General features: G+C 37.2%; 1 protein-coding gene and 1 long non-coding RNA gene across 3 annotated transcripts in view; both read left to right on the forward strand.

The window, feature by feature from the left end:
* The first annotated feature begins 243 nt into the window (after positions 1-243).
* On the forward strand, positions 244-8,432 carry LOC117010655. 2 transcript variants are annotated; one of them, XR_004420726.2, is made up of 4 exons: positions 244-675; positions 4,060-4,186; positions 5,834-6,982; positions 7,075-8,432. It is a non-coding gene; the product is annotated as an uncharacterized LOC117010655 (long non-coding RNA). The 2 variants fall into 2 exon arrangements; XR_004420725.2 differs by having other exon boundaries at positions 251-675; positions 5,834-8,432.
* Positions 8,433-13,048: 4,616 nt separating this feature from the next.
* The window catches only part of SLC1A3 (solute carrier family 1 member 3), a 67,426-nt gene continuing 53,764 nt past the window's right edge, over positions 13,049-26,710 (forward strand). Inside the window, exons 1-2 of the mRNA XM_033085451.2 lie at positions 13,049-13,167; positions 14,951-15,225. Of these exons, the coding sequence (XP_032941342.1) occupies positions 15,045-15,225 (181 nt within the window). The 5' untranslated portion in view covers positions 13,049-13,167; positions 14,951-15,044. The remainder of the gene's footprint in view (positions 13,168-14,950; positions 15,226-26,710) is intronic.

A 26,710-nucleotide genomic window follows, 5' to 3' on the forward strand; every position in this document is an offset into this window, starting at 1 on the left:
GGCTGGGCTTAGTCTGCTGAGGCTCTTCAACAACTGTCATCAGACATAAAATCTATATAAAAATGAAAGTACATTCCTTCTATTTCTTTTAAAATAACTCATTGTCCTCAGTCTCCCAGTAGGTCAGTCTCAGCACAATGAAGCCATCACCAAATCTGGGCACAATTTAGCACAGACAGGATCCTGTAGTTGTTTACAGCCCAATATAATAAGCTGACCTCATAGACAGAAGCTAAACCTCCCAACATACACAGTCAAATGTGGATTTTTGAATGTGGATTTTTGAACACACAGAATCTGCAGATGCCGTGGTCATGGAGATAAGTACCTGAACACAAATCCCTCTGAGCGTTCTGACTGCGCTGCCCATATGGAGTTATGAAATCACCGTGCAAATACAGAGTGTTTTCCAAACTGCTCATCACACTAGGACCAAACCAAACACGAGCAGAGACTGAATTACCTCTTGTCCATGAAGAAAATATTGCTTTTGATTGCAAGATTGAGGTTTTTGGCAGGGTACCAGGGAGCTCCCAGTGTGGTTGCCTGTAAGACCCAGGAGTGTATATGGCTAGAGGGCAAACATAAGATTCCTGCTGTGCCAACATATCAACTTTTGTAAACACAAATATGGAATGAAAAAATAAGAAGCAGCACGACCATATCATGCCATAGGTAAGTGTTGTATTTATTATTCTAGTGCAAATGCTCTGAATAAAAAGATCTTTATGGGGGTTCCATTGCCTTTTCCCTCAAAAATAAGGTATTTCTAAATGCACAACAAGCTGACAGGAATATTTTTTCTCAATTTGAAGAAAGATCCCAGAAAGAGAAATCTTGTTTAAAGAGGTTGGGTTTTTGGGGTTTTTTTTTTTTTTTTTTTTGCCTTTTCAGTTTTTATTTTCATACATTGTGGTGTATTGTGTGTTTATTTTCATACGTTGCCAGTTATCAAAGTGTATCTGAAGTGTACCCTTGTAATGAAGTGTTCAAGGAAAACAGCTCTCCCCGACCCCTCAGTCACCAGCTCCCTGCCACTGAGCAGGCTGCATTCTGTAGGAATAGAATTTCACATAAAAACTGTGCAACAAATGAAATTCTAATAATCTTAATTGTCTGTTATAATGTAATTAGAACTTCAATTTAAAACTGCTCTGAGGGAAATAGATATTTTTCTAAAGTAGTTTTGATTGTCCTGTTTTTAATTTTTGATAGAAGATATCATAATGATGAGAAATACTGGGATAGCTGTTTCAATCCAGTTTCATCTTTCAGCTCACTCGCACCTAAGTTTTTTACTAAATGTTTTCACAATAGAAGAAATTCATAGCTCTTACTGCAATCTCTGTGAAACACATTTTTTTTCTTGGAATTTGCTCAGAGGATGCACACTTTTCTGAAAATAGAACAGCATATTTCTGTACTTCAGCTGAATTGCAACTTTTACATTTTCATGTGTTTAGAAACGCAACTTTTTACTCTTCATTCACAAAGAATCCACAGGCACCATCAGAATGAGAGCTGTGCCAGGGGTAAGGTAAGCTTCAAGATCAAAGTGTAGATTTATCACGAAAACAATGGAGACTAGGAAAACAGAACCACTTTAACTATGCAAAGTCATTGTAGATTCATATGAAGATGTCACTCATTACCTCATTTGTGAACAAAAGGGAGAGGCAAGCATAAAAAGGAAAGGCAGAATGACGTTAATGAGGTTGCAAAAATGCAGCTGAGAGATTTCTCCCTCAAGCTTCACATGTGTGTAATATAATCAGTGATGGACTAACATACTGGAAGTGGGAGGTTTGAAAGTTTTCTGAACTCAGGAGAATGTCTAGTTTAAAAGTGGTACTGTTCCTATTCTGAACAGTCTCTCCTAAAATGTTATGGGAGTATCTACAGCAAAAGTATTGCGATATTAAACTTTACTAGTAACAATTTTGTTTCACTCTTCTTACAATTTACAGTGTTAATATGCAGGAGTACAACAGGGATAAGTTAATGTTTTCCTGTCTGCAAGACTCCTGTTCAAATATGCTACAGAATGCTGTACTGAGAGCCTCAAAATACTGCAAAAAACATTTTCCAAATCTCATGATTATGTCAATCTAAATGAATAAACCAGTGTCAGTAAAACCAGAGAAATAGTATCTAAAATGTGGTACTAGTGCATTTATTCTTTGATAATTCTTTTTAAGATTTTTCTGCTACAAATCTATCAGTTCGGAACTTCCTATTTGTGTAGTCACTGACGAGTTTTGTGGTTTACACTGCTCTCCTGTGATTCAGAAATGAGGGCAAGTACTGACTTTCACACTTGAGTATAGAAAAAGCATCAGGGAGTGATCTTACATATATTGTTAGAAAAGGGAAAAGTAGTGTTAATAATAGGGGCAAGGCTCTTTTTTGATGTTTGTTTTGGAAAAAAAATCAGGAAAGAAGGATATTATTAGTATTGCAATGCTGGCAGGACATAACCTCCTCAGGTCTGGCTGCTGTCATTAATTCCAAGTAAAACTGTGTCTGCTTTCTCTGCCCTGTGGTAGAACTAACATTCCTGTCCAGAGAGTGAAAGGCTTCAAAGAACTTAGCATGGGAAGAATAGTTTTAAGATTAGCACATATAAAGTTCTTTGAATATTGAAGTCAGGGTTTAGAATCACAGCATTGGGCTCACTCTATGGCAGCATCCAGATTTCACTAATGTTTCATTCAGGATCTTTTCTATCTGCGGATCGCAGGAAAAAGGGGCAAGTAAACATGCAGAGCCATTCTTTGCTTCTCTGGAAATATTTCTTTATTCCGTGCCAGTTAGGTTGAGATGCTGGTTGGCAGAGGCAGAGACCACAGCTTTTCTAAAGGGTTATCTTTTCTCAGCTCTGACTCCATTTCTACCACTACCTGCACCTTCCTGTCTTTTGTTGTCACCTGGGCCTGATGCTTGTTGGATCCTTTTGTGATTGGGTTCCAAAGCAACAAGGACTTTTAAAATAGAAACCTTCCTAGCAATTTGTAGATGACCTTGCAGCTCAGGTTATATTCCTGTTATCTCAGTGGTTTCTCAAATATTGATTCAAAAGCCACATATAGCTCTTGAAACAAAACAAGGCTAAAAGCATCTACTTAGCAGAATTTTCACAGGATCCTCCACAGTAACAGCTTCTCCATACATCTACCTCTCAACATAGTCACAGATGATGATTTATACTAATGCCAAGTAAAATAATAAACTTTTATCTATCAGTGATTTTAATATTAGAGTAGTGTAACAATATGTTGATTCATCTCTACTAGAAGAATGGACAACTTCTGCTATTTTTTATGATGATTAAAAATTACCTCTGAATCGTCAAACTCAGAGGTAATTTGGCATCTGACGAATTTAGTAATTAAATGCTTACAAATAACAGAAATATTATGTTTATTTTGCTATTTAAAAAATAGAGAAAAGCAAAAGAAAAAGGAGAGGGAGAAATTATCTGGCTGCTTGAAGATTAGTATTTATTCTGGGTGCTAAAACCTCATGTAGACACGATGTATGAGTACCTTCTTATATTGTACTGTGTTAAAAGTACCAATCTGAACAGAATAGTTCTGAAGTGGTGAATCTGGGAGCAGTATTATCATGACTTGATGCCTTACAGTTCCTTGATGCCTTCAGGATCCTTATGTGAAGCTTTGACAGAATGAATTGGACTCTAAATTGTTCTAACAGTGCTTAGGAATCCAGAGCTGAAAGCTCCCTCTGAAAAGCAGTTTAGTAGTAAATTTTTTAAAAATTTAAAACTCAAAAGGAAGCTAAAAGATTTCTTATGCTCCTCTTCAGACAGTTTTTTACTGTAATCTACATAATCACAGTAGCAAAAGAAAGTAAGTTAAGGGCTGCAACACACAGGTAATTTATGAAAAGAGGTGGGATAGGTCCTTTTACACGTACCAATGTGGCTTCAGAGGAAAAAGTTCAGAAAACAGTCTGACCCAGTAGAAAAAAAATCTGAGTTTATTTTCACCTTTCAAACTTGTATGAAAATCTGTGCATTTTGTTTGTGTTTTCTTCAAGAGATTCGAGGAAACCAATATTTGGGATGGGAAGAAGGCCTGAGATCATTAACCTTCATTAACTACAGGAGTCCAGTGGGGAAAGATTACCTCTGGCATTAAAAAAGCACCTCAAAAAGCTGTTAAAAGTAAGTAAAACCCCTTCAATGAAAAGAATCATTAGCAGAGAGCTAATAAAGCAGGATGAAGAGTGTTGAAATATTCTATATGAATACTATGTCTAAAGTGTTCTTCTACAAAAATCCAAATGAAAGCAAAACTATTGATGATGGTTATCAGGTCCCTAGATGACATCATCCTCAATTACTGAGAAAAATGGGTTTCCAGGATTATCTAGGTATTCCTATTTAATAGATTCTCCATTAATACATCCATCTGAAACACAAAAAATGTGATTCATGATCCCTGCATTATGTTGTCATTTCTGAGGCTTTGAGGGGCTTTTACTAAACATCTGCTAAATATTTTTAATGGAAACAAAGAAAAGTTATGTGACAAGGAAGAGAGCTGCCTTTTCTGGACCACTGGTCACACATCTTACAGAGCAGGAACTTGTATGCGGAAGATGGGACTCATTGTTAGACATGTAAAGCAGAATTCTGTAGTACATTGTTGTACAATTCACAGCAGTGAAATTAGTGGGAAGGGAAATTAGTAGCATTTTACACTTATTTTGCACCACATAAAGAAAGCCCTAAGGTATAGGGGAAGAAAGGAATAAAACCCCTGCCACATCCCTGATAAAACAAGGGAAATAGAAAATTAAAAATTTTAATCTGAGACAAAGCACATTTGATTTCGGTGGTATTCACATAGGTCCATCAAAGTAAAATGTTATTCCTACACTCAAATAAGATTTCAACTGTTTATGTTTTTTGTGCAAACAGAGTTCTGAGTTTCATTTATTACTGAACCACTAGAGACTTTAATAGCTCGTGATTTTAAAAAGTTCTCATAACCTGTTTTAAACAGTTTGAATACAGCATGACAAAAGCAACTGAATGTGATAATCTCATTTCATTCATCTCTCATTTAATTCTCCTGTTTTGTGTCTCTGAATCACTGGAACTCACTCTAATAATTTATCAGGAACCTGATCAAATAATTAAATGCTCTCATATTCCTTGGCCTAGAGGAAGTCAGGAGTAACAAATACTTTATAAGAAGTATTCAGATCGCAGAAAAAATATTGTTTTAATGATACTTTTCCCAAAATGCCCTCTTCTCATAGGTGATACGTTCTTGACATTTAGTCTAATAAAAAATTACTGCGTAATTCTACAAAGACATTTTAAATTAATTTACAGAATTAATGAATCATCTCAAAAATAATATCAAAGCACAGCTGACTGGGTTCCTATTCAGCACTTCTGAATCACTGCTCATTGAGCAAAGCAATCACTGGACAATAGGGGTTTTGCCTGAGCAAAATGTGAGTCAGGGGACCTGGACTGGCATTGTCTTCACTGGGAGTTTTGCCTGCATACGGAGTGAGCTGAGACTTGTGGTGAATGGCAGCCATTCACAGCGTGGCTAAGCAAAGCACCCAATGCATCACCATTCTGAAGTTAACACTAGGTAGAAGACATAACTGGAAGAGATGCAGGAATTTTTGGAGCCATGTGAAAGGCTTGTATAAAGCAGAATTTTCAAACACATTATTTCCCCTTATTTTGGCCTAAATGTTTTTGTTTTGAAAGGCACCTGTCTGTTTGCTCTTCCCTTTGGTTTAACAAATTAATTAAAATAATTTCCTTTCTGCATGTGGTCTGTAGGAAGAAGAGACACCTCTGTTTGGAAGGGAAGAGTTGACATCCTTGCAGTTTACAGGGGAAATCTGTTCCACTGTCCATACCCTCTATCATTGTTTAGTTGGAGAAGGGACACATTTCCAGCTAGCCAGTTTTCAGCACGCAGCTATGCAAGCACATACCCACTGTCTCTAGAGACACCCCAGAATACAAATTTATGATACAAACCCCTCCGTGGACCACATCAGTATGTGAGAGACCTTCCAACTGCCTCCCAAACCACTGAGAGCTGGAACAAGAGAAACACCAGTGAAAGCTAAAGGTAAAAAACAAGATACAGTGAACTAAAGGAAAAAAACAAGATGACTGGACAAAAAGAAGTTGAAAATAATACGAATGAACAGAGGGAAAGGGAGTGTTGCAAGCCATCCAAAGGAAACTCATAAAATAAGGAATGATTTGGAATCTAAGAATCAAATAGGGCCAAGGCCTAACTTTCCCTCAAAAATTAGATTCATTGATTCAAATTAAAACAAGATGTACTCTCAGCCATTTTTCTCTGACTCAAAGGAAACTAGTGGTGGGATAAGGAGTTAAAATGGAGATAGAATTAATGGAACTAAAGGGAAAAGGAAATCAGTGAACCTGCAAAAACTTGGGAAGTAGTTGCTTTACGAAGGAAAAGAGGGCAAGGGGGTGGCAAGAACATTAAATTAACTTGTCCTGGAGTAGAAGTTCACAATGGAGCAGAATGGAAGGAGTAACTGACAGCGTGAAAATAAATCCGATGTGTAGTATGCACTGATCTGTAAATGAGGGATAGGATAATATATTATGGGAGACATACTTGATTTACATCTTTCTTTAAATTATTTCAGGTCCGAATGAAAAGACAACTGTTTGTTCTCTTTCTATAGACGCATTTATAATATATGTCATAAAAGCTTTCATTGTATCTAAATTGTATCAGAAATCTAAATTAAAACAATGTACAGTGTATTAATCCTTTGTCTTGTTACAGAAAGACAGCATTAAAATGTGGATTCAATGTATCTTTTTTTGTGAATGTCATTAGTATTTGATTACAATGATCTGAATTTATCTGTACAACAATAATATTTGTATCCTCTCAGAAGTGGAGTGAAGAGATGAGGGATGACAGAACAAATTGAGGTAATATATCACACCAGTGATATGCCATCTTTGTTTGAAACATACTTGTTCACGCTATCTAATCCTTAATTTTTATATATATATGATGACAGGCATTTGATCACATTTCAAGAAGAACAAAGAGTAACAAATATTAAAGGACACTTCCTGATTTAAGCGAATTGCTGATTACCGATGAGTTCCATGAACTCTGGATCCCAACAGAGAATGGAATTCCAGAATGAAAAACACAGCAAGAAAATAAATGCTGACCACCACACAGCCGGAGTGTCTGGATGCCAGGGATACTATGAAACAGATATTTTGAGATCTTCCATGGTATATTACACATAGATCCCCCAAAAGAACCCAATTACTTTAAATCATCCTAGCCTATGTGAACTGAAGACATAGAAGCAAAACAGACTTTCTACCACTCTGTTTTGCAAACCTGATGCTGCTTTTTCCTCTGCTGAAAATTTGCATGTTTTCTCAGAGCCTGTTTCTTTCTCACAATAAACAATGCAAAGCCCTCCTGCCAAAAAAATGTCCAAATGCTAAACAGTTGCTATTATAGTCATTATTATAGCAGCAACTTTGAGCTGCGTGCTTTTAAATTATAATTATTTTTACAAAAGATTTTTGTGTGTCTTGATTGCAGTAATTATTATTCCATAGTAGTAAATGTCTATTTAAAAAGTCACATTAGCTTACTGTTCCAGATAAATTAGTTTCCTTAAATGAACTTCATACATATGGGTGGTTTTCTCTGTATTTATCTTATTTGCTATGCCAACAACAAACTAAGATGTATTAGACAGCTGATAAATTACTGTTTCATTATAAAAATAACTATTGAAAGACATCAAATGAAATGTTTTTCATGGAAAGGCTTCATGCAGATAATACCATGCTCTAATTCAGGAATGCCCATTTCTCTTTAGTCTTGTTTCTCACCTATCTCCCTTTGCTTTGTAAGGGGGACATGCCAACAAAATAAAAAAGCAGTGCAAAAGGAAAAAAATAATGTGAGACTAATGTGTCATACAGTCTAGCACACATGCTAGTGATAGGCCTGTACCTTGTTTAAAGAATATCCAATTTTAACAACAGCACATGGTCCAAGAAACAGGCTTCTTCAACAGCAAATCTGGGAATTAAGACAGAAAACAGTTCAGGCAGTGGGATACCCAAAAACAGTGCTAACATCCCAAATCAGGACCCATGTGGGACCATTGCCACCGTGACAGGCAGGGATTGGAGGTCATGATTTAAAGCACCCGTGGCAGTGTGCATTCTCTTCTGGAGCATCCCCAGGGCACTCTCTGTCCCTCTGCCAATTCACAAGCTACTGAAGTTTAGCAGCTGATTGGAGAAAATTTTTTTTAAAAAAGGAAGTCCAGAAGAGGAAATCAAGAGGGACCTGAGCAACAGAGGGTAGCAGACTTCTGGCTCCAATGCCATGCTCTTTTGTAACTAGCCACAATGTTGTATTAACTTTTCAAATGAACCTGTCTCTCCCTGGGCACCCATTAAGTGGTTGCCACTGGCTGTGGGAAAGCCAGTGAAGCCATAGTGTAGGGCTGTTTGCATCTGAAATGCTATCGGCTACTGACGAGATCCCATCCGATTCCTTACAATGACACAGTCCCATCCTATCCCCAATCCTTCCTAGACAACCTTGCTTATTCTTCGGTGAGAATCACCCCATTGTACATGCAGACATTCACATCCTTGATAAGACAGTTAGGGGAAAAGTTCACGAGCCACATCCTCTGCTGGTATAACTTCATTTCCCTTCCCCCTGCTCCCAAGAGTGAGTGCTGATCTGACGCCCTGTGTTGAAAGGAAACAAGGTTGTCTATTCAGCTGCAGTCAGACATACAGTGTGTGCTGAGGCCCAGACAGCCCATGATGCTGAGAGAAGATACTAAAGGTTCATGTTTCTCTGCTGGGAATTTTCACAGAGCAGAAAAGGAATGCCGCCTTTTTTGTGTGCAACTTCCGACTGACTACTGACAGAGCTCTAAAGCCTAAAATCATATTTATTCTCATGGCACAAGACCTTGAAATGCAGGAATAAAAATGACATAGGGGATTTGTTGTCTGACTTGAGTGAGCAATGTTAAAACTGTAATGGGACCCTGAATTGAAACACAGAAGCAGATCACTGAAAAATCAAAGTCCTGCTGATTAGATTTGCCTGTACTACAAGTCGTTCATCCTAATCTTAGGCAAAAATCTTTACTTTTCACTTTTGAAAGGTTTTTTAATAGAATAGTAGAATTGTCTAAAATAATTCAATCCTTACCATTAACAGAGTATTTAACACTGATTTTGGTTGTTGTTTTTTTTTTTTTAAATAAGAGAACTTGACCAATGGTTTGCAACATATCAAAGATAAACAGAAATTCAGCATAACCGTAGAGGAAGTTTTCTCTAGAAGTGACCAAAACATGCTTAATTCATTTCATGAAGTGGTGTTAGGAGGTGTGAACTGGATTCCTTTAGGAGAAAAAAAACCAGATCATACAGTCTAAGCATTAAAAGGTGTTTGGGGCACCAAATGAGTTTAGAAGCAATTCAGTATAACACTTCCAGTGTGGAGATTCTGCAAAATGTTTTTTTATTATCATTGTAGTGCACATGCTGGCCAAATTTGGCTGCCTCACATTTGGCTGGGCAAAATGGAGGTATTCATTAAATCCCCCTTTGATATTTGAAAAGAAGCTAACACTAAACCTCAATTTCTCCTACTCATCTTAGTATGCTCAAAAGAGCAAGGGCCAACCAATATCTCAGAAGGAAAACCATACCATCATCCTGTGGAAATATTCAGGAGCCTAAGACTTAGATGTGCCAAATATTTGCTAACTTGTATGGATTAAATTTGACCTCTTAGAGACTGAGCTTCTTCACTGATACAAAGCGTATAATGGTAATAAACAGTTCTAAGCTGGATTGCAGCTTGAAAGCCAGTAATATGTTTTCTTATTTTGTCCAACTTAATTGAAGTCTGGGGCAGACTGTCATGCCATTTACCATGAAAAAACATATTCTTTTACTCCAGTTTTACCATTACGTTATCAACAGTATTCTAACTAAAACTCCAACACTTCAGATATTCAGCCAGTATTAATTTATAGTGCTGACTTATTAATGTGAAACGTGTATTACTTTGAATCTAAAAGTTTATTTCAGTTGGGATCCATGCAGTCTTATGCTACATTTATTGCTATCTGGGAAATCAAAGGATTGTACAATTCGTTGTTTCATTTCCACTTTTTGCATTCGCTACAACTGGCTTCCCTGGGTTTTTGTTTGATAGCTCAGCTGAAAATAACAATACTTTGTGTTGGAACAGCAGCTTTCACTCTAATACCTTTACTTATTTTACAAAGCCACTCAGATACTGTGCAAAGTACATTTACTGACAGACTTTGTCACAACACACAATTCCAGTGGGCTGAATCCACACTGCTCGGGAGGATGAGGTCCAAGCCAGAGCCAGTCCTTGCACTGTGCTTGCACTTTACTGTTTTTGCAAGTCACCTAGGGCATTATCAAAGAAGGGTTGAAACTGGAATCCAAAGCACAGATTAGAGTGCTGCGCTAGTATGTCAACACAGACAGGCTCCTCCAGGCCTTAGGTCATTCCTTGTCACTTTTTATGAAAAAACCTACCGCCCTGAAGCACATAGAAATAATTTCATCTTTGTAAAGTTGGTGGATGCACCAAAGGCTGCCACTCTGTGTTACTCTACAAAACATAACGATGTTTTTATATATTCTTGCCTTGGTTGATCCAATCTAAAATCTACAAGGTGTCTAACTTCTAAATTGCTCTTCCTAGAAACTAACACTGCAGAAAACACTACAGATAGAAGAACATTACCAATAACATTTTAAATTTTTCCTAGTCCTAGTATTAAATACTGCATACTAACTCTGTTATATCTATAGTATCTATAAAGGGAAATTCCATTGCATTTTAATGATGTGTGCTGCAGAGTGACACCAGGCTATGAAATTATTTTACTTTGTTTTGCTATCCAGGGATAACTGAAATACATGGGGGTTTATAATATACAGGATAATACTAAAGTTAAAATCAATAAAATAAATTTGTCAGAAGATGAAGGAGAAAGGAAAAAAGAAAATTTTGAGCATATTGCCATAAAAGCTCTTAATATTCTGTTTCTCTAAGAAGTATGTAATGATATCTGTTGTTCTCTCAGAGATGATAAAAGTATCACTGTTCAAGTTAAGCTGAGCTGTCCAACTGGTTATTGTTTATTTTTGTTTTGTCTCACTGAATCCTCTCACAGGATTATCCTCATTTCTCATAGGCTCCAGTATCAATGAAAGCATTAAATAATGACATACTTTTGGATCACCTCACTTGGGGCCTGACCCTGTCCCGTTGAGTCAAGTGGATCATTACTATTCATATGAGCAGAGGGCAGAACCTTCTGGGAGGTTTTGCAGAAAGCAAGCCATACTCCAAAAAGAAAGACCAAACAAGCAGATTGCTAGAGGGCAAAGGTTAGTTAAAAGGTCAATCCACATCTACAGAAAAAATAGTGAAAGTATTTAAAAACTGCACCACAAAAAATAAAAATGACATAAACATTTAAGATGCCAGGTGCAAGAAAATACAGCATGTGTTTCTGTCTTTGTAACAGAAGCTGGTTTTGTTTAATTTTTAAAGTAAATTAATAAGTTAATTTAGATGATTTCTGTCTTACATTAGACACCAAAGTTCAAGATTCCATGGTACACAAATCAATCTCAAATCTACATTAATCATAAGTAAATTTGAAATTATTGTTAGATTTTTTTTTCCTACATTTAGATATCATTATTTGAATCACATTTAAATTGGAAAACTCTTTAGCTAAACCATTACTCTGACTGTGTGGAAGTAAATCAACTCTTAATTTTATTTTGTACCTACCTATTATTTGTGTGTATCATCCACAAGTCTTTTTCCCGAATACATAAAATTACTTCTCAGGAAAATGACTGAAATATCAACATCATTTATAAACAAATCTTTAAAGATTAATATATATAGATGAGTTATATATTTAGCATAAAATTATATAAATTTTGATTTACAGTATTTGTCATATAAGAAAGTAATTTAAATCCTGTGAGAGGTGCAGTGAAGTATACTATGGAATATTTTTATCTGACTTCACCAATGCTTAAAATGAAAGTGGTTTTCTCAAAAGGAAGGTTTTTTGGGAATTCCCCTGACTCCCATCAACAAATACCTTCTCAACAATGCATACTTTGAAATGCTGGAAAAACTGAAGGCCATTTATTTCTCAAAAGTGGATACTTTATACCTTTCCTTTCATTCATTCATTCATTCTCTGCTATTGAAACAGGCTGAATGGGGCTTGCTATCAGGGAGTTTAAATTGCCAAACAAGAGGCGAGTCTTACTATGTATTTTAAATATCTACAAGAAACATACAAAGAATTATAACTGATCATGTTTTTCTCTTTCCTTGATAACGCTCCAGTTGCTTCTGAAAGATACGTCTGGTTCCCCACCCTGGGAAGACTAGATTTTGGATAGCTGTCTTTGAGAATTAGAAAATACGTGGTAGCTTTCACACCATGCCTGTTTTTAGAACAAAGTAGCATGCTCAGATATTTTATCATTCATTTTAAAAAGCACAGGGGTAGTGTTATATAACTGTGTTTAGGATTTTCAGACGCCCGGGCTGGAATGCCTAATGAAGAAGCGCTCCAGCCTCCGCTGCTCTGTGTGTGTGCGATCCTTCAACCCTGCCCGGATCCTGATTTTGCATTTCTAACGAAGCTGAACTGACAAAGCGTGAAAGTGGTCTAAAAGGAAAAACAAAGAAAGTGACCCCGCTTTCACTGTGCCAAGACTAATCAATATTCCAGAAGCCCCGCTCTCCCCTCTCTGCTGATGCGTGGCTCGGGGTGGGTTGGTTCTGTCCATTTTTTTTTTTTTTTTTTTTTTTTTTTTTTTTCCGCGGCGTTGCCGGGCCGGCAGTCTCCTCCCCTTTCCTTAAGTTTCAGTGATAGTAAGTTGCCGTGCTCCGGAGCACATGCAGATGTCAGCGCTCCCCGCGCCGCCCGCCCGGCTCCGCAGCTCCGGGCAGCCCCCGCTGCAGCCGCGCTCCTGAGCGCCCCGAGGGTCCCGGTGACACCGCGGTGACAAAGGTGAGCCCGTCCTGTCCTGTCCTTCGGGGAGCGTTGGGGCGGGGAGAGCCCATTCCTCACCCCGTGCCTTTGTGTCTTCATTAATGCAATGATCCTTTCGGCTGCGCCCATATTCTTCCTTGATCTTGATGTAAATTGTACAGGACAGATTAGCTGCGTTAAATATCCTGGAAAGAAAAAGCACTGTGAACGATCTCTCTGTCTCTGTCTCTCTCTCTCTCTCTTTTCTTTTTTTTTTTCCTCTCTTTACCGAAATGCTTCCACTAATCGGCCGGGGAATAGGAAAAAAAAAAAAAAAAAAAAAAAAAAAAAAAAAAAAAAAAAAAAAAAAGTGAAAAAATCCAAAAATCCTCTACTTCCACACAGCAGTCTTGGCCACGGAAGAACACTCACTATTTTAAGTATTTCGCTCAGTCTCACAGTGTTTCCACTTCTTAAAGCCTTAAAGCAGCAAAGTTTATAGCGTTCTGTTAAAATTCAGGGAGGATATTGCACTGAAGTGCAGGTCTTGAAACATATGGTGAAAGCAGCGATCAAAATCCACCAAAATAAACTTGTTACAACATGCGACTTTGTTTAAAGCTTGTTGGCTGAAACTCCTGTTTTCACTTATATTTTAAGTGTTTCCTTAAAAAAAAAAAAAAAAAAAAAAAGGTGTTTTGGCACTAAACTCATTAAAAATGAGATGTTAGAGTTGAACTGCTTATAAACAGAGACAGATTTCAGCACAAGCACCCAATACATTTATTCATTACTAATTTATTTTTAAAAAGCATGCCAGTGAATATTAACTAAGACTTCAGAAAATGGGATTTTCAGTCTGGAAAACACCTTTGAGGAGGCTCCATTATTAAACAAAGTAATATCCAGCAGCCATCAAAACAAATCCCCACCACTAAAATAAAAAGTAAACCTTAATGAAAAACTTTTAATATTGAAACATTTTAATGTCGATTCAGAGTGTGATTTCTTGAAGTCAGGCGTGGTGTGACTCTTGGGCTGCCCTGCACAGGTCCAGGATTTGGAATGCATGATCCTGATGTGTCCCTTCCGACTTAGTTAGTTTGTGATTCTGTGATACATGCTCATAACTGCTGTCAGGACAAGCCAAGCATTGCTCTGCAATGTGAGCTGGTACTACAGTCTGAAGCAACAAGTTAAGTGGGATATTACTTCTGATGTTTCACAGATGTGCTCAGTTTATACAGCTAAAAAGATTAATGTTATCAACATAAAGCTGTCAAAGGCATATCTTCTAAATAGTGGTTGAGGGATAAATAAACTATTGCTTCTGCCTTTTTCCATGTGAAAAGAAGGAGTTGAGCCAATGCATTCAATCGTTAAAAGCATCTGAAATGTAGAGCAATTTAAATTTACCAGTTTGAACTCTTCAATGGTTAATGTGAAGGTGAGTTAGATTTTTTTTTTTCAAATAATAATTGTCTGATAAAAAGTGAAAAGCAAACCTGACTGATAGTTTTAAATTGCTATGATTTGTATTGATTTTTCATTTATTTATCAATAGCAACTAGAAAAAAAGTTACTCCTGGGTTTTACAGCATGACAGCAGTTCAGGTTAATCTCTGAAGACATGGGACACTTATCTGATGAGTCCTTACAATCCCTCTTTCAAAATCATTGAGGTTTTTCATCAAAAACTGCTTCGATAGTAAGAATAATATAAGCTTTACTAAAACATGAAGAATATTTGCTTCTTTGTAAATATATAGCTAATAATTCCCCTAAAATCGTACTGCAACATTTGATATTTCTGGTCTTGCAGGTTTCTCCAATACCACCCACTTAAAAGAGTCCTCCACTTTTCTGAAGGGATACTCACAGAAGTTGATTATAAAAGAAAGTTTTCAGCAAAATAAATGACTAAAGGTAACGGGGAAGATCCAAAACCTGGAAGTAGGATGGAACGAATTCAGCAAGGAGTCCGGAAACGTACACTTTTGGCCAAAAAAAAAGTGCAGAGCATAACAAAGGACGATGTTAAAAGTTATTTAATGAGGAATGCCTTTGTGCTCTTCACCGTTGTTGCTGTGATTCTTGGTGAGTAATTTGTTCAATAGGAATATTCTGTTCTCCAGTGTATTTGACAATGACGATGTGACTGGGTGATTTGCATTACAAATGAGTTTCCAAATTCTTCTGCACTGATAAGAATGTTCTGGCTTGGAGAGTTTTGGCTTTGACAGCTGCATGAAGTCTAAAGAAGAGCCATTAAATTATTCTAGTAATTCCTAAGAAGAATTTTGGTGAGAAAGACCAAGCAGAACATCTGTTTTACAAATTCTTCTCTTAAAGAATCAGATACAAAGACTGAACTAATTGAATGTTCTCAATTGTATCTTTTCCTACCAAAGCCACTTGCAGCAAAATGCTCAGGCAGTAACTTACTCACCTAAACTATAAAAAAATTAACACTTGGCAAAAATGAACAGAAACTCCCAATGAATAAAATGAAGAGACATTTCTAAGCAAAGGCATATAATAAACACAGCCTCTATCTTTTCAGTTTTCTGTTGATAAATGCAAACCTAACTTTATTCTCCCTCAGCCGCTTACAATCTTACACATGCATCTTTCAGATGCAATTTGGGCAACAAAGCCGATGTTACTTATTCAAAGCACTGAAAGATAGCACCTGATTAAATGCCTTTTAAGAGTGTACCCAGAGGAATCCAGTACATCAAACAGCCTTTAGATCTGGAATGCATCAAAATGTAAATTCAAAATATTGCTACATACTTTGAATTACCATTAGAAAGAGAATCTGCTGAGAAAAAATATGCAATTTTTAAAACTAATTTTCCTTTAAATGATTACATGATCACTTATGATAATTTTTCTTTAACTAGAAATTTTCAAAGTGGCACCGTATTTCATGAAATAACCACTCTTTACAGGGTGAACAAGAACTTAATAGCTTTACTGCATGGCTTTCACTTTTCTGATTAGTCTAAAATATAAAATTGTGAATCTGATCATGATGGTGATGACAAACCATATGTAAGCACCTAAAGATAATGGTCTATACCCTTTGCCTGTGTAGGCCCTGATGTCCTTCATAATGCTGCTCTGTATAGGTTTCCTTGCTGTGTTTCTACAACCCTTCCAGGAATTGAAATTTCAGGGCTTTACCATTATTGTTGCTTGATACCACGTCAGCACTGCTGATACAAATTAATTTCTGGTTTGATAGTCTTTTTCTGGGAGAAATTTATATTAATTTGCCTTTTGGTAAAATAAAGTACTTATTTGCTAAAGCAGTAATTTCAGTTTCTGATATTTATAAACAGTATTTGATAGTAAGTGTTTTTAATTCCTAACTAAGAATTTTATTGGTGTAAAAGCTCCATTAATATCAGGGGTAAAAAATCAGATGTTTTATCTACAAGGGTCAGAAAAGGCAGACCAAGTCAAAGCAAGCTCTGAAACACTGTCCAAATGCAAACAACACAATTCTTTAATTGTTACTTTTCTATGCAGCATGGGAAAAAGGTTTTTGCAATTTTTTCTCTGTCATCCACATCCAGTACGGCTCCCACAAATTTGTCAGTGTGGAAATGAAATGTAGACTGGACAAGTGGTTTTGCTCTTACTGCTGGTTCCAATTAATTTTGGGTAATTACTGACACTCTGCCCCCTACTGCACTACCACCTACAGCAGAGGATCAATAGGCACTGGAACACAAGTTGGAGAACTGATGAAAATGCTTAGCCTATGATGAGTAGGCTGCTCCAGTTCTGCTCATGGACCTGTAGATATATCTAGCACAATATGTGGAAGAAAAGGTCTTCTTGTTATTACGACAAAAAACTCAAGTTTTTTCCGACATTTGTTATTTGTGATATAATTTTGCAGTACCTGTAAATGATCAGAATAGTAATTTCATGGTTTATCAATTATGAAAGATAATATTGGGGCTTTTGAGAGTTTTTTGCTGCTGTGGAAATACTCAGAAGTAGGGAACAGATGGCTTAAGAGTTTGGAAAACATTCAGTGGGTGAACTCCATCTGTCTAGTTTGGCAAGGACAAAGTTGTTATCATCACTCAGTTGTCTGGTGATCTGTGGAAAATTAGATGGTGGGCTTGATCCCCTTCCTAGCAGATGGTAATCAATGTTGCAGAATTAGCCCACCAATTAGCACTACTGGCTCTCCCCTTTGAGATGCTTCGATGTGAGTCCAGGTGGAAACCAGACTATGCTCAGGCCAGGGTTGAATTTTGACAAGAAATAATGCTTAATGCTCTGTAATCTAACAGATGACAGTTCTTAGAGCAGAAGTTTTCATACAGACCATACTGAAGATAAGCTTTTATTTAAAGAGAGCATTTCTTTACAGTCTTCTCTTTCACGTCTCTTTCACCATGGGGTAAACATGAAAAAGACTTTTTTAATAGAGCATTTCCTGTTTGTTTGCTGAGCAGGATTGATTTTGGTAGAGGTTAAGTGCATAGGATCTTACCTTAGTTTCAGTATTTAGTTTATAGCAGGGACTTGGGCTTGTGTTGAAGTGGGAAACTTGCACTTAGCTATGAAGTGGGCAGCTACAACATGCAATTCTCCCTGTTGTATACAGATATTTTGCAAATGAAGTGATGTTTTTCTAGTATTCACATGACAAAGAGAAATACAGACATTTATATAGCCATTCTGTTGTGACTGTGATTTTAATCTGAATTCTAAACTAAATTCACTAGCTGCTACCATACTAACCAATTATTTATTGAAAACCTGGTGATAAAGATGGAAGAAGCTTTAATTCATGTTGAAAGATACTTAGAACTATTCTCCATTCCCTAAAAAACTCGTGGAATGTCCTTCAGACTACACCTTCTGCATAGGTAGGGTCTGTCTAGCTCATAGTTGTAATAATGATTGTTAATATTTTTAGTGAAATTAAAACTTTCCTCAAGACCACCGGGAAACTTGGGGAAAAGCATAAGTGAATTATGATGCAATTTTTCACATTCTCCTTGTTCACATAAAGATATTATGAATTAGGAATTATTATGAATTTCTGTAGTCAATCTTGTCAAGACCCAATAGATGAGAGCAATCATGTGAGACAAATTTGTGAGGCTGAGCACTGGTGAGTCGAGAACATCACAATGACCAGAGGCACTTTAAGGTAGTGTAGGGATCATGGTGGCTCATGGAAAGTCTGCAGGAAGTCTCACAAACTTTGAAGTGCTAGCCAAATTACTAGCAAAATCTCAGGTTCTCCCACGCCACTCAGAATCCTGTCCCCAAAAACCCCTTCCTTGCAGATACACCCTGTATCAGCCTGCCTTCATTCTCACATCCCATTTTCTGAAAAATGGCACAGGAACCCAGACTCTGACAGAACTGTAAATGCCAAAGAATCTCCTGCAGGTTCTGAAATTGTACTGAAGGAAAAGCAGAGACACAGAGCACTGCTGAGCAGAGATCCTCAGATCTCCGTAGAGAAAAGCTGCTTTAATTGAGGGGCTCAGCAGAACAGAGGCAGCTTGTGAAGCAAGTACTATGGAAAGCAGTTTCTGCATAGTTATTAAGCTCTAATTAGCTACCTAAAATCCTTTTGCCATAGATACATGTTGCAGTTACCTGCAGGGACATTCAAGGTGAGGGGGATGGATCCAGTCCTGTTTTCTGGTTCCCAGTTTCCCCAAAGGGAAGAAGGAATGCAGGACTGGCTATGTCATTGAAGCCAGGCTTCTGTAATTGCCAGCAATGTCAAAATAAGGGAAGAGGGAATGCAGGACTGGCTATGTCATTGAAGCCAGGCTTCTGTAATTGCCAGCAATGTCAAAATATGGGAAGAGGGAATGCAGGACTGGCTATGTCATTGAAGCCAGGCTTCTGTAATTGCCAGCAATGTCAAAATAAGTGTGAAATACAGATAAATCCATCTGACCTCTGTTCTTCAACAGCATGCACCATCTGGGAGATTCCAAAACTTTCTAGTGTGTTTACCAAAAAAGCTTAGTTAAAAGTACAGGACGAACAGTGAGATGAAGGCCGTGCCCCTTGTCCCTGAATTAAAAAAGGCTTGAAAGGATCCTTCGTGACACAGAAGGCAAAGAAACCACAAAGCCCTTACAATATCTGAACAGTGGAAAGTTGTGCAAGAGAGCAGATTCTCCTGTCTTGGGGAGCCTCCCTGTCTGAACAACACTTTAAAACCTAGGGGCACAAGTCTGTGATACACAGGCAAACAAAACCCAGGATGTTGCCCACGAAAACTGCAGCCTTGTGTGTTGATGCAACATCTTTTCTACTCTTGGGAGACCTCTTAAGGGCGAGGCTGACATACCCAGAGAAGAGTATTTGACCTCACTACACATTGACATTGAACACTGTGACAATTCCTAAGGCAGCATTGGTAACATTTGCATGAGAACAAAATAAAGATCCATCACTGATGGAGAAACAGCTGTGGAACCTGAGTTTTAATTGAAAGAATATGTTAAAATACTAAGAGAGAAAATATTTTAAAAATAGAATAAAATAAAAAAAATAAAATAAAATAAAATAAAATAAAATAAAATAAAATAAAATAAAATAAAAACCAATGCAAGATAGTTGACTGCAGTTAAAGAGAAATTATTTTTATGCTGAACTCAGAGGCCAACTCTGTCTCAGGGCTCTCCTAAAGAACCTGCCTAACACAATTGATTTCTCACTCAGTGACAAAACCTTCCTAACTAACATTCTGAAAAATTTGCTAATCAAAACTTTTAAGTATAAAATAGTCAAAAGTTTGGAAGGAAAAAATAAGCAGAAACAGACACCATAAAACTCAGAGTGACACTTAAAGCTGCAAAAGAGACTATTCTTTTCAAAAAGAAGAAAAAGTATACAAATGCTAAGAACTTTAGCTCAGTTATTAAGAAGCCATCAGTAAAAGTGAGACTGTGACATATAAGCCGTACTCTAGCTTAAGAATTACTTGTAAAATAAAATAATGTTAATGTATTATCACAATCCACATTACCATTCATTCTGGTGTTACTGAAATGAAACAGCAATGATTGCTGAACTGCCATACATGGCACAGAGTAGCAACAATAACTTGGCTACCTTGTGAATAATAATTGAACATTCTGGAGACAGCAGCTGTGCATAAATACACAATAAAGATGCAAAATCTGCCAAAAATCAACTTATTTCTATCCTAACGCTTTAAATTGTCTAATCAGTGGATGTGCAAAGTGATGCTGAGAAGCAATATGTCTGAAGGGTCGTAAAACAGTCCAGAGAAATATACCATCACTCCACTCTTCATACAGATTAAAGAAAGGCTTTTGAAATTCTCAAAATTCTGTCTAGAAGTTAAAAACAAATATATTTATATAATACTACTGCTTACAAATCAAAATTCAAGTCTATCCTAAGCAAAATGCATGGCAATCACTTTGTGGGACGTTTAGGATGTGGTTTCTCAGAGATTTTACAAGAAAATTCTCTGAATGCCATTAGAGAATGGTCATCATGCTATCAGAAGATATTTTACAACTGAAACAGTAGTTACCTTAAGGATTCTCAAGAAAACCTTCATGTTGATCCTGAAGGGGACTGAAAAGTCATATCAACATGAAATTACTAGTATCAGGGCTTGCCAACCCTTTCCATTTTTCAGTAGACAGGAACAATAATTGCTGTGGTGGCTGCAAGGCAGCACAAAATCATAAGCAAGATGCCAGTGATTTGTATGTTGAGTAAATATTTAACATTGTTAGATCCTTACTAGCACTTGTAAAGGTAGAACAAGATGTCATTAAAGATGAAATGCTTTTGAGTTGGCCCCGATGAAGGTGTGGCTGAAGATGGTATGTTCAGCTATTCATGAATTCCTGAAAATTTCATTCATTTATCTTAAAATTAGGACAAAATTTCTTGAAATAGCCAGGCATCTGAAAGTTTCAAGAGATTCTATGATATCATAGAAAAAATGTTTCTATAAACTACTTAATTTCAAGTGCATTTGAAAAATTATACAAATAAATCTAATATTAAAGAGAAATAAACAAAGGGGCTAGATATCCTAGATGTTGAAAAGGCTGCTCAAAAGAAGTAAGATATAAATGGAGGCATTGGGTAATTTGTACTGTGCTGTAGCATAGAATTCTAGATGAGCAGCTGAGACATACTAATTTTTTTTTAATTTTTCATGCCTTGTTAAAGGAAAATCAAGTGTTTTACTACCACCAGCTTCATAAAATAATCCATGTCATCACATTAGCTGTGTATATCCTCTGACAATCCTCTCAATTCCTTCTGTTTTCTGTACATTTCCTCAAGATTTAATTTCATTTTTGATTACAACCCAGTAATCTTACAGTAAGTAAACTTACAACAGGGCAGAGACTGAGGTGCTGCAGTGAGTCCAGACAATGGAGCTAGGGAAGGGTCGGGAGCACCAGTCCTGTGAGGAATGGTTGAGGGAGCTGGGGGTGTTTATCCTGGAGAAAAGGAGGCTCAGGGTGACCTTCTTACTCTCTGCAACTCCCTGAAAGGAGGCTGTAGCCAGCTGGGGTTGGCCTCTTCTCACAGGTAACAGGACAAGAGGAAAAGGTCTGAAGGTGTGTCAAAGGATGTTTAGTCCAGATATTAGGAAAAATTACTTCATTGAGGTTATCAAACACTGAAACAGTCTGCCCTGGGAAGCAGTGGAGCCATCATCCCTGGAGATATTTAAAAGTTGTATAGATGTGACACTTTGGGATGTGGTTTAGTGGTGGACTTGGCAGTGCTGGGTTGAGAGTTGAACTTGGTGAACTTAGAAGTCTTTTCCAGCCTCAGTGGATCTGTGATTCAATGGAATTTAGCATGTATTGAAATATATTCTTTTCACAGTGTATTCAGTTTGCAATTCAGAGCTTTGGAGAAATAAGGCAATGTAAGTGATGATAAAAGAGTACTTAGGAAGGAGCAATAAGAAATTTTGCCTCCCATATCAATTTCTCCATCTCAGTTGTTCACAGAATATTCTATGGTGTCTACAGTGTATGTTAGAGAGCAACTAGGCTCCTCACCAATAAATCTTAAATTAGTCAGGGTTACAAAAAAAAAATACATATATATGTTATGGAGTATGGAAAAAAATATGGAAAATAGTAAAATAATGAATGGTAATTATTTCAGAGGAATTTTAGTAAAAGCTGGATTATAGCATTTTTTATGTCAACCCATCAGACTTGAAGTTGTATAGCCAGTGTTTGCACTTTCAATCAACACAATGAGGCCACAGGGTGTGTAACCCTTTAAAATCCATTGAAGAGAAACTCATTTTGCTTCTAGGTTTCATGAGACTTTTTAAAATAAAAGAGTGAAATAATAGGTTTGATGAGCTGTCCAACAGTGAAAAGGAAAATAATTAAATGTTAGAAAAGAGGCAAAGAATGCCGGAAGGATCACAGGAGAATCAGGACAGTAGACAAAATGTTACTGCTACTCATATTCCCTGGTTATTCTCCCTTGTCCTTTCTCTGAGCACAAGTTATATTCACGTTTTGAAATCTCAACATTTTAAAAAATGAAATGTCTTGCTTGAAAATTATCATGTGTGTACACACATTCTATTGGCAAGGATAGAGACCATAAATAGAAATGAGCTTGAGCGTTACAAAGTGTGTGCTTGTTTTACACCTTTTACTGTAACTTGGTATAACTGAAATTTGATTAATTCAAAACAAAATCTATGAAAGATGAGGCTTAAATTTTAAGCATTATTTGCCATGCATAAGGGTTAAATTAAAGAAAAAGAGTAGAATTGCCTTTCTGGGCAATTCTACAGGACATGGGAATTCCTGGGAGTACTAATCAAAGGTAATTGACAAATTAGTCTACTACATAAGTTTTGATTACTTTAAAATTTTTTTTTACTTGGAAAGCCATACATTAAATAGACATGGATGTGCAGTCAAGTTCTTCAAAGCCTAAAATGCAAGCAAAGGAAGCTGCCCATGGAATCTAAATCTCAGAGCTATGTGTCTTTTTAGTGCATGAGCTAGAAAGGAGACTCAACAGGGTAACTGCACAGTTCCATGACTTAAGCATGTAACCGCCTAAAACCTTCCAGGAGGAACACAGGCAGCCAAACAAACAAACAAACAAACAAAACCAAACAGGTTTGCATTCCTACTCCCACTCGTTTCTGAGTCAGGACCATGCCAGACATTTTCATCCAGGGGAGATGCAGAAACCCAAGAGTCCTCACTTTGGGAATGGTGTCAGCAGAAACTGAGGAGCTAGGTTATCCTTTTCCTCTCAAAAGGCAAGTTCCACCATTCCTTTCAAATCTGTGTTATTAGGCAGAGGGAAATGTACGACTTCTAAGGACAAATACATATGCCAAGAGAGAAAAAGGCAGCATTGTGTTTAACCTGATGACTAAAAGGCTCACATATGAAGTCCCAGGCTGTGAAGTGATCCTTTGAGCAAGAACAGGGATACAGGGGATCCCAAGTCCAGGTGATTCTGTGCATTCTGTGTGACAGCTGTGTTCAGTTACCAGTCCCTCAGGACTCAGCCTGGAATTAGGCAAATAGATGTTTAGGTCATGGCAGTTTGGGGAAAAACACAAGCAGAAGGGTGAGAACTGAGGAATCTTCCAAAGCAAATGGAACAGTACTCACTAATTTTCTAGATTTCCAGAATTAATTTTGTGGCTTTTTTTAGTTTGGTCTTTTTTTTTTTTCCAAATCTGGAGGGACTTAGAAGGTCACTTGCTGTGTAATTAAGTATTATTCCAGGTGCAAATTTCCCTGTGCCATTTTTGTGACCTTTCAGATAGGAAAATTGGAATAACACCTAACAGTGAGAGGAGAGGTGTCATTACCTATATGGAGGCTATGTCTAAATTATCGAATATGCTACACCATTTCTTTCAGATGACTTAGCTCACAAGAAGTAAGGCATGATACCTCTTTTTAATCAACTGAAGTGAAACACTTCTGGAAATCCATATGCTGGAACAGGCTGTTGGCAAGTAAAAGAAATAGATGGAAGGTTCTATTTGCCAACAGCTTCACAGTCATACCAAGGATTTTAGGGATGAAGTGGCACATAATCAAACAGCTAGGGACTGAAAGCATCCTAGCTATCTTTTTAAGAAAATGGTAACGATTCCATGAATTTCAGCCATGAGCCTGATTTTCTTATGGGAAAAATTCACCAAACAAATCAAACATTTAAAAAGGGTGTTTTGGTAAAGCTTACACCTGATTTGGCAAAAATCCTGTATTCTCTGAGAGAAAATGCTCCGTCTCAGTCTATCCAGGTTGTTTGCATGTCTCAGCAAAATTCTGGACAAAATGAAATCTATTAACAAACTCTGCCATGTGGTATGTTCCATCATCCAAGTAGTTCTGGCACCGGCATATCTTGATTCAACAAAATACTTAAACCTCAGTGTCAAACAAGTCATTTATAGGTTTGGACTATCAGCACTAAGCTAAATTAACAGGTGGTTTTGTAGGAATTGAAAGTTGGACTATGAGATATGTGTGAATAATTTGAATCTCCTGCTAATGATGGTGCTAAACTGCATATCAAGACAGACCAGCCTAAAATAAACTCTTTGTAGTGTGTGCCTAAGCTGGAATTTAAGAAACAAAGGCAGCTGTCCATATCCAACTTCAAGATCTTTGTCAAACTACACTAAAATTTCTTCAGGGTTGAGCTCTGTTTTCTGTATGTTTGCACAAAGTTCTTGGACCTGAGTGGTCTCAGTCTCACTCTTTGTGATTTCTTTGTGCAACTGTATTGTCAAAAAGACAAAATAATGGGCAGCTGAAACCACAGTAGGGAGAAGTAGAATTCAGTGCTGGTAAGGAATATGTCAGCTTCCAGCCAAAGAAAAAGAGGAAAAAAAGAAATGTGAAGCAGGAAAGGTACTCTATAAACTTTGAGAGAGCAGTTTTCTTTTCTGTTTTGATCTATATTTTATGGGAGTAAATACATTAACTTTAGTGATGAACGTGAAGCAGCAAAGTAAAGACAGGCATGAAAGGAACAGTTATTACAGTAACTTTGTAAAGCACTGAGTAGTACCTTAATTCTAAATAATACTATATCAAATATAATCTAATACATATAGTGAATGTCTGAGCTTTTATGTGTGCAAATAAGATATTATTCCTGTATGTTCGTGGAATTATTTGTTATTTTTTGGATCAAAAATAATTTTTAAAACATGGCTCAGAGACTAACAAGAGTACATAAGCTAGGCATAGTTTGTCTTTCAATGAAGACTCTTGTCTGAGGATGAAATAATGAATAATGAATAATGTCCCTATTACATTAAGCACAGTCTGCTTCAGTGCCAGCGGTGAAAGCTCTTCATTCCAAATCCGCTACTAATGCCCCGCAATTGTTTGCCTTGAAAATAAAATCTAAAAAAATTTTAAAAAGGTAAGAAATCAAATATTACAATCAAGAGATAAATATAGAAGCAGATCAAGGAAAACAAGTGAAAAAAAAATAAAAAACAGTTAAGGGCAAACAGAGAAGCTGAAGCTGGATAAAAAGACAACAATTTTTTGGACATGTTCTCAAAAGAACAAAATTAACTCCTAATTGGGGAAGACAGGCAAATGAGCCAAACAACTACAGACAAAAGGGAAAAAATGTATGAGTCTAACACTAGACCATAGAAATAGCAAAGGACAAATTTCAATGGTTTCTAAAACGCCTTTTTAACAGCACTCAGAAACTGTTATATCCTCAGATTTGGTGTCCAGTTTAGGCAGCATCCTAAGTCAAATGGTGCTTTTGCTCACTGCTTAGTTACATCAGCTCCTACAGCTTCATACTCCCCTTTCCACTTGCATGCTTTCTGCCCATGAAACCCAAGGAGGAGATGCTGTGTCTGCAAGTAAGGGCAACATGCAAGTGCTTCATAGCCGTAGCCATAAAGGTGTTTCAGGAATTCAGGCTCCTCCAGAGCTGGGCAGGAGGTGTCAGGCTGAGTGTTTGACTAACTCTGAGCTGGGAATTAAGGGCTCTGTAACACTAGCTCTAAAGGCCTGCAATAGACATTTATTATAAAACATCTCTGCATCTTTGCAAATTGTAGCTGAATACTGGTGTGGGGTTTGGGGGGAAAATAATCTCTTTTACAGAATAAAGCTAAACTTCAGGGTCAGGCTTAGGGGCAGGTGCTCCTGTAGGACTGTGACTCTGTGCCTCCCCAGCACAGCTGTGAGCACCTGGCACTCCAGTGGTCCTGAGCAAAGGTAACACACTGACTTCTCTTTTGATGCAGTGGACAGCTCTCTGACATCAACGTGACTCTTACTTTGCTATACACATACCTTTCTCTGGATCCCAGTCATGTCTAGGATACCTAGCTCTTTTTCATTATTTCTCCCATGGCTCTACTCACAGTTTGTCTCAGGCAAAGAAGAGGTAGCTGCTTGTGTCCAAATCAACACATATTCCACTTTAATATAGATTCTAATAGGGTAACTTGGAGCACAGGTCCTAAATCTCTCTGCTGAAGTGTCATCATGCAATCTGGTGTTTATGTTCAATAATTACT

Source organism: Catharus ustulatus, chromosome Z, assembly GCF_009819885.2.
Source record: "Catharus ustulatus isolate bCatUst1 chromosome Z, bCatUst1.pri.v2, whole genome shotgun sequence".
Classification (NCBI taxonomy): Eukaryota; Metazoa; Chordata; class Aves; order Passeriformes; family Turdidae; genus Catharus; species Catharus ustulatus.